At 45.6% G+C, this 18,998-nt stretch overlaps 2 protein-coding genes across 2 annotated transcripts; one reads left to right on the forward strand and one right to left on the reverse strand.

Moving 5' to 3' along the window:
- Positions 1-544: 544 nt before the first annotated feature.
- Positions 545-18,418, reverse strand: LOC144135264 (serum basic protease inhibitor-like). Its single transcript, XM_077667991.1, has 3 exons — positions 18,286-18,418; positions 5,650-5,829; positions 545-1,076 (listed from the first exon to the last, which is right to left on the reverse strand). Exons 1-3 carry the CDS (start codon positions 18,350-18,352, stop codon positions 973-975), a joined length of 351 nt encoding a protein of 116 aa, XP_077524117.1. The 5' UTR covers positions 18,353-18,418; the 3' UTR covers positions 545-972.
- On the forward strand, positions 14,385-15,371 carry LOC144135263 (uncharacterized). The gene has a single exon (XM_077667990.1). It carries the CDS (start codon positions 14,471-14,473, stop codon positions 15,020-15,022), a length of 552 nt encoding a protein of 183 aa, XP_077524116.1. The 5' UTR covers positions 14,385-14,470; the 3' UTR covers positions 15,023-15,371.
- Positions 18,419-18,998: the final 580 nt, after the last annotated feature.

Raw genomic sequence — 18,998 nt, forward strand, 5'->3', positions numbered from 1 at the left:
TTTGATTGAAAATCATCGATCCTGCTCGCGGGCGACTGAAACTTCGACGTTATGAAGCGCAATTCATTCGTCTTTGAAGTCGTATCAGAAGGCTTCATTTTTGAAGCCGGTGCAACGCAGCTAGCAACTTCCCGGAACGATTGCGTCGTTGTGTCGTTCCACAGGGAGTGGGCTCAAAAAGTGATTACGAATACAAGCACGCATTCCTCAGCAGAGATAATCACGATGCAAGCAGTACAAACAGCACGAGCCAGTAAATATTGTGGCAAAAGCAAAAATTCCTATTCTTGTCACTTAACAGGCAATCATGCATTCACCGTCACTAAACATTACCGACAACATGAAGATGCTGTGAATGCCAGCACTAACTTTAGAGACCACCCGATTGACTTGTGATTAAACATTGCGCTTGAATTCGGAGCATCTTCAGCATGACTTTCGATATAAATTTTTGGTGGTGACATTAGTATTTCCACAGGAAAGAGCGAATGACCTCGATCGTCAGTTTTATTCTTCGGCAACCGTGCAAGGATATACACTACAGATTTAACTACCTCGCATGCACGAACGCTACCAAGTTATGAAACGGCCCCCTTTTGCAGTTTTTTCGCTTGGTTAGACGATGATGGGCGTGTCCATAAAAAAAAACACGAAGGAAACAGGGCCAACGAGTTCTTCGCCCCCAAGCAAGGATGTCTGTTCAGATTCATTTGATTCGAAAGAAAACCTACCAGGATACCACTTGTTAGATTTCAAAGAAAAGTGTTACCTTATGATCTACCTAGCGATAGAAAGCACGTACGGAAAAATTAGTGGAGAAATCAGAAAGCTATGCGATGTCACCCAGTTCCTGATATCCCGCTGATAATGGGTGGTTATTTTTTTTAGATAGTTTATTCGATCTGTGCGAATTTTTTCACAAGTGCAGAGAGAATATGTTTCCAGCAGGGAGTAAAATCTAGGTGACGCTGGTTATTCGGCTCTTCTTGCATTGATTGGCTTGTGCAGATACCTATTTCCGCCGTTCTGCTTCTCCAGCCTCTTGCAAATGATCTTTGCTTTTCGCCTGCTCAGTCCTAGAGAAAAAAAAGAAAAAAAAGAGTGCGTGAAGAACACATTACTAGGGAGTGTAATATAATAGTGCATTTTACTACAGCATCGCTATCATTATTGCGATTATATTCATTTCGTTTATGGGGGTTTACCGTCCCAAAGCGACTCAGGCTATCAGGGACACCGTATAGTGAACGCGTCTCCGGAAATTTCGACCACCTGAGGTTCTCTGACGCGCACTAACATCATACAGTACACGGGCTTCTAGAATTTGGCCTCCATCGAAGCTGTCCCTTTTAGGATAGCAGCCGAGCACCATAACCTCTGTACCACCGCAGCGGCGCTATTGCCATTATATTGCACAATATTATGCATACATGATCTCAGTCTATCAAAAACCGCGTGTGTACGCTATGGTGTAACTTAGTGGTGAATAAGCTGCGCCAACAAAAGGATAATGGCGATTCTGCAGAGGTTTTTTAACTTTTTTAATTTCAGAAAACTATTTTACATCGCTGGATCCGGAGTTCCCGGGTTCGAACCCGACCGCGGCGGCTGCGTTTTTATGGAGGAAAAACGCTAAGGCGCCCGTGTGCTGTGCGATTTCAGTGCACGTTAAAGATCCCCAGGTGGTCGCAATTATTCCGGAGCCCTCCACTACGGCACCTCTTTCTTCCTTTCTTCTTTCACTCCCTCCTTTATTCATTCCCTTACGGCGCGGTTCAGGTGTCCTCCGAGACATGAGACAGATACTGCGCCATTTCCTTTTCCCCCAAACCTATTATTATTATTATTGCTGGAGTGTTGCTCCGAAGTGTAATTGGGCCATTAACTATTGCGGACAGCTCTATCTGTAATTCTTTGTTCCACCTGGTAATTGCAAAAATACGTAGGCGTGGATGAGGAAACATTCCTAATATTTGGAGAAAACTGGAAACCAATAACTTAAAGTCTTTGAAGTTATTTGAGGAAGTCTGCCTTAGGTACAAGATTTAGCTTAGAATTATTTTCATTGCTCTGTAGAATTAATACAATGATGCAAGGTAAAATTAACATTCACATTGCTCAGTTCGGAATATAGCTACCGAGAAGCGACTTGCAAATAACCGTTCGAACACTCATTGTGAACGCAAATGGCATTGAATTGATCACGCTTTGAATCCAGACCTAGTAAGGAAACTTGCTACTCTTGTTCCGTTCCATGTGATCCGATGAGGCACTTTACCCGAAAAGCGCTGGGTCACACGGTTCAGACAGAAGCATCTCGTGGCAGTCTGATTGCGTTGTTTTTCTTCCGTATTCGTTCCCATGGTTTCTCAGCGGTGGCTATGCGTTACTCACCTATGTCGTTTTAGAACCATACGAATAAATAGCTTGGCGGCTCTTTTTATGGCCGCCCGCATGATACCGTTGCAGCTCTGTTCATTGATTGACGTCGAAGCCCTGTCTTAGCAAGGAATTTGTTACCTTGCCCCTACTTTCTCCTAGCCCTTCGCTTTTTGCTTCACAGTTGCGTCGGAGGCGGATGTGTTGGACGACCTGCAAAAGTCGACCATGCGCTTCAACGAGGTGTCCGCACAGCTTTTCTTCCTTGAAATTGCACTTGTTTTCGGACTCCTGTGTCGCACCGTCATGCGCGGAGTGGCTGCTGTGATTATTCTTTATCTCTTTAAAGTACCATAATTACGCTTGGCCGTGGCATGGGATTCTAAAGCGCTTGCGAAAATCCGTAAATGCATTCCTACCAACTCTTTATAGAATTTATTCACTTTACTGTTGGCACCTGTGTACAAGGTACATAACCGTGATGCAGGCCCACACATGGCTTCATGAAGAATGGCAAAAGGTGATGGTGAAAATAAGGTGAAAAATTAAGGCTGCCACCCTCTCTTTGCTCTGTTATATTCCCTGTTTGCTTTTCTCTTTTCCACACTACCACGCCACACGGAGCCATGATTCGCGTTAAGCACAAAATGTATTGGTCAAGGCATAACGGTGTATTCTCTCTTACAGATATTCTCATGATGCTTTTTCGGAATTGAATTTTAGACGAAAAAAAAAGATGTTATTGGGGCGCCAAGGGTTGACACGAGTATGGGGCGGCCGGGTTGAAAAGGCAGGCGGCTGCGTCGGAGGGTAGAACGGGACAAACCCGTCGGCCCTTCGTCTTCAGACGGCGTCGGCGCATGTGAGCGGCGCCGCAGCAGGAGCCTGCGGACGAACAGGTGGTAGCGCTTCGGACACTTGCTCGCGAATCACAGTGTGGAGGGCCGGAGCCAGGGGCGGTGGGAGATCCGGGAGGTCCCTGAACGCCGTGAAGAAGTCACAGCTGTCGAGCCACCTCTTCACGTACAGTCTTTGATCTTGTCAAACAGTGAGCTGTTATAAATCGGCACAGCGAGGCAGGAAAGCAAGTCAGGCTGCACGGAAGGTAATGAAACCAAAATGCGCTGCTTGGGGACGTCATCACAGCTATGGCAGGCGATGAATACATCGGCAACGGTGGTAGGTTTTTGGGCGATAAGCTTCAGCTTCGATGCCTTTCAGGACATGCTTGATCCGCTCCGCCTCGGAAATAGACGAGTCTACGCTTGTACAGAGGTTGATGACATCCTCGATGTAGCTGGTTAATGATTCACCCTGCAGCTGGGCTCTCACTCGCAGGCGCTGTTCGGCGCGCAGCTTACGTACGGCAGGGCGCCCAAAGATATCTGATAGGGCGCGTTTAAAGGCCGACCGGGTGGTGGAGTCTTTGTGGTTTTTCTACCATAGGCTGGCCACGTCCGTCAGGTAAAACACCATGTTGTTTAGCTTCACGGCCTCGTACCACCGGTTGTGGCCGCTTACCCGCTCGTAGGAGGCAAGCCAATAATCCACGTCGTGGCCATCGGACCCGCTGAATATGGCTGGGTCCCGCTGTTGGAGAGCGCCAGGGCACACGACGGTCGTAGGTGAAGGGGCAGATGACTGGCTTGTATCGGTGGAGATGGTTGACGCGATGGTTCCGCAGCGAAGCTGCAGGACATAAGCCAAAGGCTGCATCCAGCACATCCACCAAATTGTAAGAGGATTCCCAGAGAAACCAGCCTAAGAACAGCTAGCCAAAATGGCGGGCCGAGCTTCGGTCATCAACACAACGATCTCGCACCGTGCGCTGGCTGTAGGTAGGTAGGTAGGTACGCCTCAGACATTGCTGGCACATACCCACTACGGGGGGAGTGGCCAAGACACAGGCGGTTAATTGCTGGATAAAGGAAAGTTTTGGCGGGAAAAGGAGTGGTAATAGCATGTAGGCTGATAGATTGGAAGACGCAAGGACAGGGGTCCTGTTAACTAGGAGATCGAAGACGGGACAATGGCTTAATGTGCATAATAGTATACAATGCCTGTAATGTTTCAATTTCGTACTGACTGAGAGCCGGAAAAAGGAATTAGAATGGGAGTCGTTGCGTTTCTTGAAGGAAATTTTGCACAGCAGACCGCACACTCCCTGTCGCTTCGTCCTTGCATAGAAGCGCCAATGGAAAGAACTACCGCGGAGGACACTGGCAAACCCAGTTGATGAAATGGAATTTGCAAAAGACGCTTCCTCAATTGAGAGAAGCGGCCAGCTAACTTGGGCCAAGGGTTAAAAATAAATTATTAGAGGCAGGCGAATGAAACCAGTTGCATATTGGCGACAGCCTTCTTGCGCACCAAAGGAAATTTTTTGTTTCATAATTAAATAATAGTTTAATTAAGTTTCAATACCTAAATGAATAAATATTGATATCAGACAACGATTTACATTTGAAGAGTTGTCGAGTACCTTCAGAAACCCAAATTCCATCAATAACGATAAGGTAACCCTCACGCGTGTTTTTTTCCCAGCTACAAAGAAAGCACGCGAAATACAAAATTAACCACGTAACTGACGCACTTGCGTGCCGAGATCGCGCTGCTCTCAAGTGTGGTTTGAGCAAACGAAATAGCCTGCAGCCTTGACTCGACGGCATCGCACCAGCGGCCGGCCGATATGTTGGCGTCGGCTACTCGCACCATCAAGTGTGCTACCGGCTGACGCAGACGAGATACCACCGCCAATATATCAGCCTGCCAATTGTGCGATGCCGTCGAGTCAAGGCTGCAGGCTATTTCGTTTGCTCAAACCACACTTGAGAGCAGCGCGATCTCGGCACGCAAGTGCGTCAGTTACGTGGTTAATTTTGTATTTCGCGTGCTTTCTTTGGAGCTGGAAAAAAACACGCGTGAGGGTTACCTTATCGTTATTGATGACATGTGGGTTTCTGAAGGTGCTCGACAGCTCTTCAAATGCAATTTGCTGTCTAAAGTCAATATTTATTCATTGAGTTAATGAAACTTAAGTAAACTACTAATTAATTGCGAAATAAAAAATTGCCGGTGGTGCGCAAGATGGCTGTCACAAATATGCAACTGGTTTCACTCGCCTGTATCTAATAATTTATTTTTTTAACCCTTGGCTCAAGTTAGCGGGGACACCCGGCATAAGCTTGGCTGGCTTAGCCTTGGCACTAGGCATGAACTACTTCATAATTGTTATTCTTGACTAAAAAAAAAACTCTTTTGATATCTTACCGCCACATTTCGTCATGCAGTCCTCGCAGTGATCAAAACTGTTATCATTTCCCTGGCAGCCGCCGTAGATAAAGAAAACACAGGAACCTGTTTTGATGTTATACCACCACTTGGGCATGGATGCTTTGCAGGGCCCAACGACTTTTGGAAGGGAGCAGACTTTTTTTCTGTTGAAACGGGCTGAAAATTGAAAAGAAATACGCAGTCAAGACATGCTAACGTTAGAAAAAGAACGAATATTCTGCGATTACAAATGGATTCACTGTGGAGAGCAGTTGTCAAATTTTTATCATCACTCGATACGGCGGAGCGATATCCCAGGTTGTTATCTGCTACTCACCAATGCTTATATTCGTCATGTCAACCTGGATACCCTTAATTTTACATTTACTTTGAACTTCAATGAGATAGAAACCTGTAGCACTCCTGGGCCCTCCTAGCGAGCACTGATGTTAGTGTATTGAAAAAGAAGAATGTCTCTGACAGCTTAATCCATCCCGACGTTGCGCTAACTAAGTTGCTTGATTGCTGCGCAGAAATCCTAGGGATAGCTTAAGGCGTGATTATGAAAAAAAAAGTCTGCGCACAGAAACGTTCTTGCACTCTGAGGACTCTAATGCAGTAACAATCAACCAGAAGCTCTGCAGCATTGCGTTTTCGTAAATTACAGTTAATTTCGCGCCTAAAGCGCCACAAACTTGTGATTCTGGACGCCGCCTCTTACTAAAACGCCGTTTATATGGAGCTTTTTGCTTCGATACTTTCCTGAACGAAACTTATGTGATTGCCATTGAAGGCATGTGCAACTTATGCACGAAAAAACTGCGGGATATTCTGTATACAGCGATGTTTTCCCTTGTTATGTCTGCATCTTTGGCATCACTGCCAGAGTACAAAATAACCTCAGCTAAATATGAGTGAGTCAGGCTGTACGCAGTTACAGTGGGACAGTATTCTATACGGTCTTTTTCGTTCTAACTCTGCAAATTGTCGTGACATTGTTTTCTTGAGGAAAATAACTTTCATGTACTTATAGTCCTTGAAAGGTCTGATTTATAGTGCTTTGCACATTGCTAGTGCTTCTAATACTTGCTTTATTTTTCTGATGTTTCGAACAAAGGAATCCAGAGCACATACTGCAGAAGATTAATGCGGCGCAAAGAACGTGGGTGCTTTTAACCAGCCTCGTCACTTGCATCTTGCAGAATAGAGGAAAAATGAAGGAACCAGACCTCTTATATTCGCAAAAGAAATCAAGCGCAGATAAATAAGAAGAACATTGACCCTGTTACCAGCCTCGCGAAAAACAAGTTCTAAAAAATAGAGGAAAACTGAGTTAACTTTACCTCTTATATCAGAGGAATATTATAATGAAATTTCGTAGAAGTATTTTGACGCTGCAGTCAGTTCTTTGAAACCTCATTATGCGGAAATCGGACTTCGTGCCGGGAAACAACGCTTAGAACTTGGGAATTCCCAATAGCATTACTAGGTATTAGTTTTACATGCTTTACTCTATACACTAATGATCCGACAGACTCGGGGCTGGTAATGAAAATGCTAACTGCAGTACCTCAGGCCCCGTTGGACTGGTGGCTACCCGCGCGTCCCGACCAGTGCCTCCTTGTTAGCGCAGTATACAGGGTGTTAGACCTAAATCTTTAGACAGTTTTAAAAATAGGCTTTTTTAGTTAGAAGGGCGCCTTTTTCGGCATAGCATTGTCAACTGTGTAGTACATCGCGGCGACGTTCTCGAGAAGGTGTTCGGCCACCCGCCTTTCTTGTTCGCCTCGTGTACCTACAGGCTATAGAAACTACATTTTCCCCGGTAACTTTCACCCTAAGGACTGTCGCTCTAAAATTGGAATTCATAATTGGCTGCACAGAAAAAAGCGTTAGTCCGGATTACGGCTCGAGCATCAACCTCGCCCTCAGACCGTGCATCTTGCACTCCTTCGCCTCACCCTCATCATGTCTTTCCTCCCTCAACCTGTGCTCACGAATTTTCATGCGCCGATCCTGCCTACCCTTCACCTCACGAAGTGATATCTTCATGAGGTGAGGGTGAGCACGCCCTGATGAGGGCTGGCCCTCGTGAGGATGTCCATATCTGGCCGGAGCCGTCTGCGTCGTTGGGACGATTTCGCAAACCACTCTTAGCTGAGCTCGACTGCAACCATTTTTAATGCAGCAATGTATTCCTGGGGCACACTCCGCCCTTTCAGCTCACACTTCAGGCCAGCGCCTCTGTTCGTGAAAGAAAGTGTGGCGCCGGATTTATGGGGTGTCCTCCTATTGAGCGCCTCGAAATCGTCGACCATCTGCCGCGAACAGACAGGAGTAAATAGAAAAATTCCGCCAGCGCTGCCTATGTGTTCGACTTAAAGGAACCCAGAAAGGGAGTCTCGATAAAGATACGATATGTATGGGATGTTCAAACACGACGGTTCACAATTAACCCACAGCAAGAATTATTTCAATGCGTTTTGTGGAAGCTGAGTTATATGCAGACAAAATTTGAACTTCCGCGTCTTCGCGCCTTTCCCTCTCCTCTCGCACGCCAGAACGGAGGCGCTCCTCCGCCGGCCCCACTCACTCGGCCGCTCCCCACCTCCGCCGGCTGCGGCGCGCGCGGAGTGGCCTCTGCCACGGTAGTGCGTGACGTCTGCAAGAATTTGGCGCTGTGAACTAATGATAACTCCCGGCTGTTGACGTCATTAGCAAGACGTGACGTCGTCTGCCAGGTTTTCGTGCGAAAACTCGACACCGCGCGTCGCCGTGAGGTGCGAAAGCAGGTATTTTTAAAAATGTATTGTAAATATCCCGCTCGCTTTTGAGGTCTCGTACGCGGCATGGACGCTCGGTGGCCTGTACTCTACTAAGTGCATGCATTTTAAAGCCAAGCTCAAACACCCCTTTCTGTGGCCCTTTGAGAGCGTTAGCTACGGGAGCTTCAAGCGTTTACATCGGTGTGCTCAGCAAACGTGTAGAAGCCCAAATCCAAACATCTCTGGGTGTTTCCTTTCCGGAAACAGCTCTTGGATGGATGGATGGATGGATGGATGGATGGATGGATGGATGGATGGTTGGATGGATGGATGGATGGATGGATGGATGGATGGATGGATGGATGGATGGATGGATGGATAGATGGACGGACGGACGGACGGACGGACGGACGGACGGATGGATGGATGGATGAGGCTGAACCCTTTAAATTGGGTGGTGGCTCAAGCCACCTAGCCATGACATATCAAATTTTAGCTTTGTCTTGATTTTAGCCACCAATCAGATAACCATCGCTTGATTACTTCTACCCGCCTAAAATCTACTTTCCATTCACTGTCCTTATATCCCAACGCCTTGGGTAAGTCAGCCCCGCTGCTTTCCACTGTAGGGTGAAGCCCTTTACGGAAAAGTATCAAGTGTTCAGCCGTTTCCTCCTCCTCTCCGCACGCAACGCACAACGTTTCTATCTTGTGGTACATGACTCTATATGTCCTAGTCCGCAAACCTCCCGTCCTGGTCTCAAAAAACAAAGAGCTTCCCCTACAATTATCATAGATATTTTCTTTAGCAATTTCCTGCTTAAAGATCCTGTATGTTCCCAGTGCCAATTTCGTCAGCATCCCTGTTTTCCACAGAGCTCTCTCTGTTTCTTTAACCTTTTTCTTAACCGATAAACGCTGATTTGACCCCCCCCCCCCCCCGCCCCACTCCTGTACAGATATTTGCTTGCCAATTTTCTAGTTCGCTCGTTCGCTTTCTTCCTTTAGTGTCAACATTCCTTATGTACAGGTATCAGAAAACTTTACTAGCCCACTGCTTTTCCCCCATTTTTCTCAACCGCTCCTCAAATACTATCTTACTGCTAGCTTCTCTGCTCTAAAACGACGCCCATCCCATATCACCCTGTTCCCCCTGATTTGGTGTATTGCCATGTGCTCCCAAAGCTAGCCTCTCTACGCCGCGTTGCTTGATTTCTAACCTTGCTTGAAGATCTGGTCTCATGCACAGCACCGCATTACCGAAAGTTAGGCTAGGAACCATCACACCATTCTAGATCTCTCTTACCACTTCATACCTATTGTAATTGAACAGTGCCCTATTTTTCAGGACAGCTGCATTCCCACTAGCTTTATTCATTACATATTTTTCATGCTCTGTCAGATGCTCTGCTCCATTATTTATCCACACCCCAAGAAACTTGTACTCATCCACTACTTCTAGCGTGAACTCTTGTATTCTGTGCTCCCCGCCCTCATCATTAAATATCATGACTGCAGATTTTTCCTTACTGAACTTGAAATCCTAATCTATCTCCCTCTTCTAAGACACAAGCAGCGCCATCTACCTTATTGACTTTGCACTACTATTATGATTTACAGCCCCCTTCGCTATATCCGGTATATTTCCTAGTATTATCAGTTAACACATTTTACAAACGTCTTCATCGCAACACGAAAAATCGTTTCACACCATCCGGAAACTCCTGCGACAAACGGTTCGGCCGTAATTGCGGTCTGAAGGCCCCCGGAATGCTCGGTTTGGGGGCGGAAAAGTCGTCGGTGCGAATCCCACACGTAATTCGAGCTTCACCTCAGCTCGTAATTTTATCCTCAAGAACATTCCAAATCACTTGGCACCACCTCGAACATTCTGTGTCCGACACGTGGCCCCAAAATTTAATGCTAATGGTGGTACCGGGAGAGGGGGGGGGGGGGGGTCCACTTCGATGGCCGCTATACTCGCTCATAAATAAAGGATCGAATGTATAGGTGCGAATTGAGGCGCTGCGCGCCCACTGTTGCTATGTGAATAGTGTGGTCACGTGGTTACTGTTTCGGTCAATTTGACCTTCATTGCAGACAGTGACCTTCATCGCAGACATTGCAGACATTGCGTCCTTGAGAAACGTTAGTGCTAAGAGCTAACATTCTTAAAAGGTTCCAAAGACCGGAAAAATAGGCACGCGTTCCACTAACCGGCGAAGCGATGCACTTGCTATTTGTTTGGGCTTCTCTCTGTGTAGCTTCCTGGCTAAAGAATCTGAGCGAAGCTCGGTTACAAACGGATGAAGTGCAAAATCAGCTCCTGACTGCCATGACGGTTCGTTGCGTTTAAATGGCAGCTTTTTCAGTAGGACTTCGCAGCACATGACTGTTCTTCGAGGGAAGGCCTGCCGTAAAAATATAGCTATAAGTATAGAAATAAAGTTACGTAGCCATCGTGTGGCTTTTCATTTCATATCTTGCGCGCATGTTACTCATTTTTCGCTAAATTGAACTAGCGATTCGACAAATGTTACTTGGATATTTCGTGATGCACGTGCGAGCTTAATGAACAGGCTGCAATGGTTAGGGGTGAGGCATATCATCATGCATGTGACATGAAATGTGTTCAGATATGCTGTAGCTAGCGGCATTTACGAGTCATCTGGCCGGTCGGTTGAATATGTATTAGATAAATTTGTATTGTGGCGCAATGAAATCGATGCGTTTCATGGAAGGCTGTTGCCCTCGGTATTCGCTGCCGTTGTAGTCCAAGGCTGCTGAGATTTTATTCTCGATTACCTTAGTAAACACCTTACTAAAAACAAACAGAGCTAAACGGTCAATAATGTTTCAAGTCTCTAATGGTGATTACCTCACAAATTATTATAACGTAAGCATTAATTCTTGCTTACGGCAACCTTGGTGTTGATAATGATATATCTCATTGAAGCCCATGAGCGAGGCTAGGGCTTAGGGGACGCCCTAGTCGAGGGCTCTGTTATCATGTAGATTACCTGTATTCTTTGAAGAGCACAGACATCGCACAATACATGGCTGTTCTTGATTTCTCTTCCACCGAAATCCGGCCTCGGCTGTCGAGATTCGTTGGGCAGCAAAATTGGGATAGCCACAGAACGCCAATGCCAGCGCGGTTGTTTGACTCGCTTGCGTTCACGGAAGACTGGGCTGGAGGATGGGAAGTTTTTCGGGCGAAATATTTCAACCGTTTCTCATGAGATCGGCGTTTACATGCTGTCCACCCGCAGTTTTTTGGATCTGAATTGTTTGCAAGTATTTTAATAGTTCCATTTTCTTAACTACGCGAATGTACAATTCGCTTTTGGTCGCCCACTCTGCCATTGGCGCCACTGTATGTACTGAGCTGTAGATATTAGTATAGATTTTGTCAGAAAATTTTCATATCTTAACATAATTAGTAAAACCCTGGCCAGCTGCTCACATAGATCTGTGGATATGATTTATGAGAGTGCCCAATTTTCGCTTCGTTGTATTAAGGGTAATTTGCTCTTTAAACTAGCTTTATGCAGGCTACCTGTCATGTTTCTAGACGCAGTACCATTTATTTCAACTCAGTATTCCGTGAGTGTATTGGTTTATGAATTATGATTTGTAGGGTAGCGACACAGGCTTTGAGGGATGCCGTTGTGAAGGGCTTCGGGAATTTCGGCCACCAGGGGTTCTTTCACGTGCACTGCATCCCTCAGTACTCGGGCCTCTAGAATTTCTTCATCATCATCATCAGTCTGACTACGCCCACTGCAGGGCAAATGACTCTCCCATGTCTCTCCAATTAACCCTGTCCTTTGCCAGCTGCGCCCACCGTATCTACACGAACTTCTTAATCTCATCCACCCTTCCAACTTTCTCCCGCTTCTTGCTACTCTTGCCTTCTCATGGAATCTACTCCGCTACCCTTAAGGACTTAACTTAAGCTGAACGCTTTCCGTTAGTCTCCACGTTTCTGCCCCATGAGTGGGCACCGGTCAGACACAGCCGTTGTATACTTTTATCTTCAGGGATCAAAGAAAACTATTCCTGTGACATTTTATCTGATCACTGCTTAAGTGACGACGACATAGAAATGCTGGCAGTTAGGTGTGGCGGTCAAGCTTTTTGCGTTGTTTATCGTCCCCCACATGGCAATATAGCCAATTTTTTTTGGCAGCTTCGAACACGAGTTATCTTTTCTTTCTGAAAACTTCTTGGCGTGCATCGGGGGCGATTTCAACATAGATATGAGCACAAGCAGTTCAGTGCAAGAGCGCATGTTAGTCACCATACAAACAGCTGGCTTCCAAAATAAAATCCGCGGACCTACACGTGTTACCCCACATTCTTCTTCTTCTTTGGATTTACTAATCACCAATCGCGAGGATGCGTCATTTGTCGGTCGTATTGCGATAGACATTAGCGACCATCTTCCTATCTTCGTCCGTCTTCAAAGAGAACCTTTCGCCAAGACAGCCTTGAAAGTCCGTCGACAGCTACTTTCCCAAAACCGCCTTGACCATTTCAGGAACAGTATTTCACTTGTGAACTGGAATCCTGTTTTCCAGCACACAACACCCGATGAATCATACAGTGAGCTCCTTCGGCTCTTTCTCCCAATTTATGATGAGTGTTTCCCTATCGTTGAGATAAAACCTTCAAAAAAAGCACGAAAGCCATGGATGACTGCTCGCCTGGTACGACTGGTAAAAAAGAAACATAAGCTCTTCGCGACTTTCATAAAAAGTAGAGCCCCCGCAGTGTTAGCCACTTATAAGTCGCTAAGGAACCGCTTAAATAGCGAAATTAAATCATCCAGGACTGCCTACTATAATAATTTGTTTAATGCGCATCTCTCCGACCGCCCGAAAGAAAAGTGGAGACGCCTAAATGTTCTGCTAAATCGAAATAACCAACATCAGGACCTCGCGAGCCTAGTTATGCATGGCAAGGAAATAGCTGGGCCGTCCCTTGCAAATGCCTTCAACCAATATTTCACTGAAGTTGGAAGCAGTCAGTACAATCCAGGTATGTCTCGATTTTTGGGCGACAGGCTAAACGAATCGATGTTTCTTGAACCAACCGACGAAGCTGAGGTTTACTCAGTGTGCAAAAGTTTAAAGAACACGACAAGTCTTGACCCAAGTAATATTCAAAGTTTACCTGTAAAATACGTACTACCTTTGATCGTGCCATGCCTCACACATATTTACAATACCGCGCTTCGCACAGGACGTTTTCCCGCTGCCATGCAGGTGGCCAAAGTTGTGGTTATTTATAAAAAAGGTGACAAAAACGTTCTAGGAAATTACAGGCCAATATCTGTACTACCTTTTTTCTCCAAGGGGCTAGAGCGAATAATGCATCGACGATACTATAATTTCCTACAGAAGCACTGTGTAATAGCCAACTGTCAGTATGGATTCACCAAGCATAGATCAACTGAGCATGCTCTGCTTGATCAAAAAGAATACATATTAAATAACTTCGAAGCTCAACACCTCACCTTAGGCGTCTTTGTAGACTTTAGCAAAGCATTCGATACACTGAATCACGAAACTCTGTTTAAAAAACTCGACCACTACGGTATACGTGGCCACGCCCTCTGTCTCATTCAATCGTATTTCAGTGCTCGTCGCCAGTATGTCTCTTTAAATCACTGCTCTTCGGACTTGTTAGCAATCACAAACGGCGTGCCCCAGGGCAGCCTTCTGGGGCCACTCCTATTCAACATATATATTAATGACGTATGCAACATCAGTAATTTAGTTAAATACATCATATATGCTGACGACACCAGTCTATTTTTGTCCTCACCTGGCATTAAAGAACTAACTAGCAGCGCAAATACAGTTCTGTCATCGTTATCTGAGTGGTCATCTTTGAACTCATTAAAAATAAACAAACTAAAAACTAAAGCTTTATTGTTTCATCCGAAAGGGCAGCATATAGGCAGTGTGCCACCACTCTATTTCGACAACGCCCCCATTGAGTACGTGGAAACCTTCACATTACTCGGAGTGGTATTTACTGCTACTATGTCGTGGGACGCCCACGTAAGCAAAGTGTGCCTATCCCTTTCCAGATATATTGGGATAATTTCGCGGAATAAACATATTCTACCCGCCAAAACCAAGCTTAATCTGTACTATGCGTTCTTTTATTCTTATGTATCGTATTGCTTCCTTGTATGGGGACAAACCACAGCATCTAACATCCAGAAGCTTCTAGTACTGCAAAAAAGAATACTTCGCGTAATTGCTAATGTACCGTATGATGCTCCGACACGTCCTATCTACCAGCAATACAGAATGATACCCGTAACAAGAATGTTCGATTACAGGTTTTCATTGTTCTATAAAAAAATAATAGCCGAAGACGACGCATTTTTTTCCGGCATTGTGACACTTACACCACATCGGACACCGTATGTGACACGACAGCGTATGATCTATTCATTACCACGATGCAGAACAAACTATGGCTTTTCCACACTAAAATACATTCTTCCGAAATACTTGAACACGCCATTTTACGACACGTTACACAGCATGTCTGTCTCGGCTATTCGAAATGTGTTTTCAAGCTAGGTGCCACAGTATGTGTACCCATGTATAGAACTCTATTGCATTGAACTGTAAATTTTGTGTAAAACCTTTATTCTGTTGTGCGGAAATACTACTTGCCCATGCTAATAAAAAAAAAAGTTTCCTTTCATGCATGTATTTGAAAAAAAAAAGTTTCTTTTTATGCACGTATTCAAAAAAAAAATATTTCCTTTTGAGCATGTATTTTACACGCCTTGTCTTTCCATGTACCTTTGCGTTGTTACAAGTGTATGTAACCATCACAGTCGCTACCAAACTGCCTCTTTGTAGGGGTGGCGAGGCTTGTCAAGCGGTCGTAATGACTGCTTTTTTCTTGCCACCCTCAGTTTTGTAAAAGAAGCTGAAATAAAGTGATTGATTGATATCGGTAAGCTGCCATTTATGATCTGAGAGAACCTGCCAAATGCTCTCCTCGCCATTCTTATCCTTCTAGTTATTTCCCTCCCATGATCCGGATCAGCTGTCACTACCTGCCCTAAATAAGTATGCGCCCTTACCACTTTGAGCACCTCGCTACCAATTGTGAACTGCTGTTCCCTTGCGAGACTGTTGAACATTACTGTGGTTTTACTGGAGCCAGAAATTCTTAGCACCCCCCGCTGCGTCACAGGTCTGACCGCCGCCTTGGTGAGTTGCTCCGCAGCCACTGGGCACTCAGGGCCGAGGGTTAATTGGTTTGTTCATAGAAGGTTGCGGCGAAGTACTCCAGGGTGGCCAAATCCTGGTATGCTGAGGGAGTGCGTTGTCTGTACTGGTCACCTAAATCAGGCCTCAGCTCAGGCATGGTTGTGCGTCGACACGCGGAGTTGTTTTTTTTATTCAAACCCGGTGGAGAATTCAAAGACGCGATTCGAACCACAGTCTTCTTGGACGCGATCCGGATGCTCTACCTCTGCGCCCTTGCTGCTCTAGAATTTCGCGTCCGCCTAAATTCGACCGACATGGCCGGGATCAAACACGCATCTTTTGGGTAAGCAGCCAAGGGCGCTATAACCACCGAGCCACCGCGGCGACTGTGAGCGTATTGGCAAGCCGGTCATTAATCGCCAGTATGCTGGGGCTGCCTTCATTGATAAAATCAAATATCTGTCCTGCAGGCGCGATCCTCAGGTGCTGTAATTTTCTCTTACCTCTAATTTTTCATTTTCTTCTTCTGCACTAAGTAAACCCATTTCCTTTTCAAATGATTTAGCTCTGGTCATTACCATATGATGGTCGGCTGATGTAACCTTGCTTAGTACCGCCACATCCTAGACGACGTCATGATGTGCGTGACATATGAAGTGTGTTTTATTACTAAGACTTCTTTAGTTGGATTACCCGAGTTTTGCCATATATCTGGTGTCGTAAGGGCACTTGATTGCTGAGAAGGCGACCTGTCAGTGCCCGGCTGCACGCTTGCCGCAGGTTGAAAAATTGAAACGCCGCCCGCCGCGTATGCGCACATGCGGCCATTTGATCGGCAAAGCTCGTGCTCGCTCTCCAAGCGGGAGGCCAGGCAGCTCGCGCTGCCGAACAGAAGTTCAAGCGCTCTTCCTTTCATATGACATGGCCCCTCGCAGAAGGCAACATGCCACAGAAGAGGAGCTTCTTGATGAAAGAAAAATATCGATGTGCAGCCGGCGAATGCCGCCGACGCGCTCCATAGCAGGACGATGCGAAACAACAGCGCCAGAAGGCATGCGGCAAGTCTGCCGTCGCCGAGGCGCAGTCAATACTGAGACGCAGCGGCGCCTGAAAATTATTCCGAAAGCGGCCCGATAACGGCGCACCCGCCAAAGCACCGAGGAGCACTAAGCGAGGGGCGAAAATACGCGTGCAGTTAGGCGTCGTTGTGTGCCAGAACGACTATCTACGGTCGTCGTAGATGCCTCCTTTTCGAAGCACTTCATGCCAGACGAGCTCAGCGCTTCTTGCAGCGGGTGCGATAGACTGTTGTTTACGTCGGAGCTTACGCGCGTACAAGAAGTATGCAACGAGATACCCTCCTGCGTCGTGTTCGCTGTCGATTCCGTCCCGAGTGTCCTAACGAGTGCTTTCGCACTTTTTGGAAAAAGAGCGTAGTGGCTGTGGCAACATTTTTCATTTTTATTTCATTATTCACCCTTTGTATCTACAGCGCCATAACAAAAAAATTTGAACAGAGGCATTTTTGAACGAGAAAGGGTTTATGAGCTCATATTTTTCATATATTGGAACATTTCACTATAATAATCAATATATCCACAGATCTCCTATCGACACGTTAGCATTTTTTCGCTATTAATGTTTTTGCTATCGTCTAAAACCTTTCCTATTGGTTTTCTGTGCCAGACTTAGCTGTGCGATGCGGGCAACAGAAAAACATAAAATAAAGATTTTGCTGCACATGGGAGCAATGAACCGCTACCTTCAATAATTCTAGCAAAGTACTTTATAATTTTCCAATACACTGATATTTTTGTCTAAGAATGTTTCACAAGAGGTATTGCCCCAAAAACGGATCTGCTCGATTAGGCTACTGTTTATACCTCGCGTTAATGCTTCTCCGCAACAATATACTCAGTGACGTACAGACGTTGCCTTTAGCCCTCAGCGGAAATGCGGAGAGGGATAATGAATACTAGAGCATGAATACCACATGCGTATTATGAGCCCTAGAGGATGGCAACGCAGTCGTGTCATGAGAGCAAGAAAGGTACAGTTTTCGTGTTAACCGTAAATCGAGGATCCCCTTCCCCCTTTTTTGTTCATAGTGAATCATTGGAAACTTCGCACGATCCGACCGACAAAAAAGGAAAGCTTCAAAGAAATATTGCAAATTAAATGCGGTAAGGCCTATCCTAACGTTTTGAAGCGGCAATAGCAAACAGATTATCCAGAGAGTTATAAGAAAAAGTCTCTACTTTTTCCGACCACTATAATTTAGAATTCGAGTCACATTTTCGAACACACCAAGATGAAAAATTTGACCATGCGTGTTTTCATGTGCGATGTTTCTGATGTTATTTCGGCAGTGCCGCTGAAGTATAAATTAATAATAATAATAATTGGTTTTTGGGGAAAGGAAATGGCGCAGTATCTGTCTCATATATCGTTGGACACCTGAACCGCGCGCCGTAAGGGAAGGGATAAAGAAGGGAGTGAAAGAAGTACAAATTCCCTAATTTCTTTTTTCAGGTTCTTTCCACAGTTCAAATTTCCCCGAAGACGTGCGAATATTCAAGCATATCTGCCTCCCGTGTTTTGAAAATAAAAAAATTTACCATGTGAAAGAGCCAGGCCGAGGAGGAGCAGAAAGAAGCACGCCGGTAACCTGGTCATCGTGTTCATTTTTCGAATCGTTGCCAAGAAGGCGGCTTTGTCGAGGTGAGTGCGGTACAATCCATTGTTTCCCGCCTTTTATTTGCGAGTGTTGCTGGGTGAATACTCATTCACCTCAGTAGATACTCAATCATGCCGGTGGCTTTGCAATAGAAAAACCCTATGAATAATACATTGTCTTCTACGTTGTTGGTAGGCTTACGCCCATACACAAAATTCGCATTTCAAATTTATGGTAATCTAAGATTAGCATTTCATGTTTTTTTTCTTTTTTTTGTAGGTTTGCGTCATACGTTATGAATTTCAGAGAACAGTAAAGCCGTACTTCATGAACAAAACAATTCTTCCGGGTCACCGTGAACGAACGGTCGTATGTGAGCTCTTTTGGCCATTGTTTATTTGTACCCCAGAAATATCTCAGTCTGACAGGTGACGAAATAGAGGCAGTTACCGGCTGTGCAGTTCTCTATTCTTCCGTCCACAATCGCCGCTCAATATTGCGCCCTCAGTGACCTTGCTCACTGGAGTCTACCATATCCTTTCTCTAATATAGAATGAAGACAGTGGAAAAGAAGTCGTCATTGAAAGGACTCACAAGGTGAGAAGCCTCTCCCAAGCGCGCGAGCACGAAGGCCAAAACTTTACCTTCGTTCAT

This window comes from Amblyomma americanum, chromosome 5 (genome assembly GCF_052857255.1).
Source record: "Amblyomma americanum isolate KBUSLIRL-KWMA chromosome 5, ASM5285725v1, whole genome shotgun sequence".
NCBI classification, from domain to species: domain Eukaryota; kingdom Metazoa; phylum Arthropoda; class Arachnida; order Ixodida; family Ixodidae; genus Amblyomma; species Amblyomma americanum.

What these genes read in the sequence shown, in the direction of transcription:
- LOC144135264 (XM_077667991.1), bottom strand. Translation starts at nt 18,352, where the DNA reads ATGAACACGATGACCAGGTTACCGGCGTGCTTCTTTCTGCTCCTCCTC. An exon ending in CGGCCTGGCTCTTTCACATG is followed by an intron (nt 5,830 to 18,285) that starts GTAAATTTTTTT and finishes TTCAATTTTCAG; the next exon opens with CCCGTTTCAACAGAAAAAAA. An exon ending in CTGCATGACGAAATGTGGCG is followed by an intron (nt 1,077 to 5,649) that starts GTAAGATATCAA and finishes TTTTTTCTCTAG; the next exon opens with GACTGAGCAGGCGAAAAGCA.
- LOC144135263 (XM_077667990.1), top strand. Translation starts at nt 14,471, where the DNA reads ATGTCGTGGGACGCCCACGTAAGCAAAGTGTGCCTATCCCTTTCCAGA.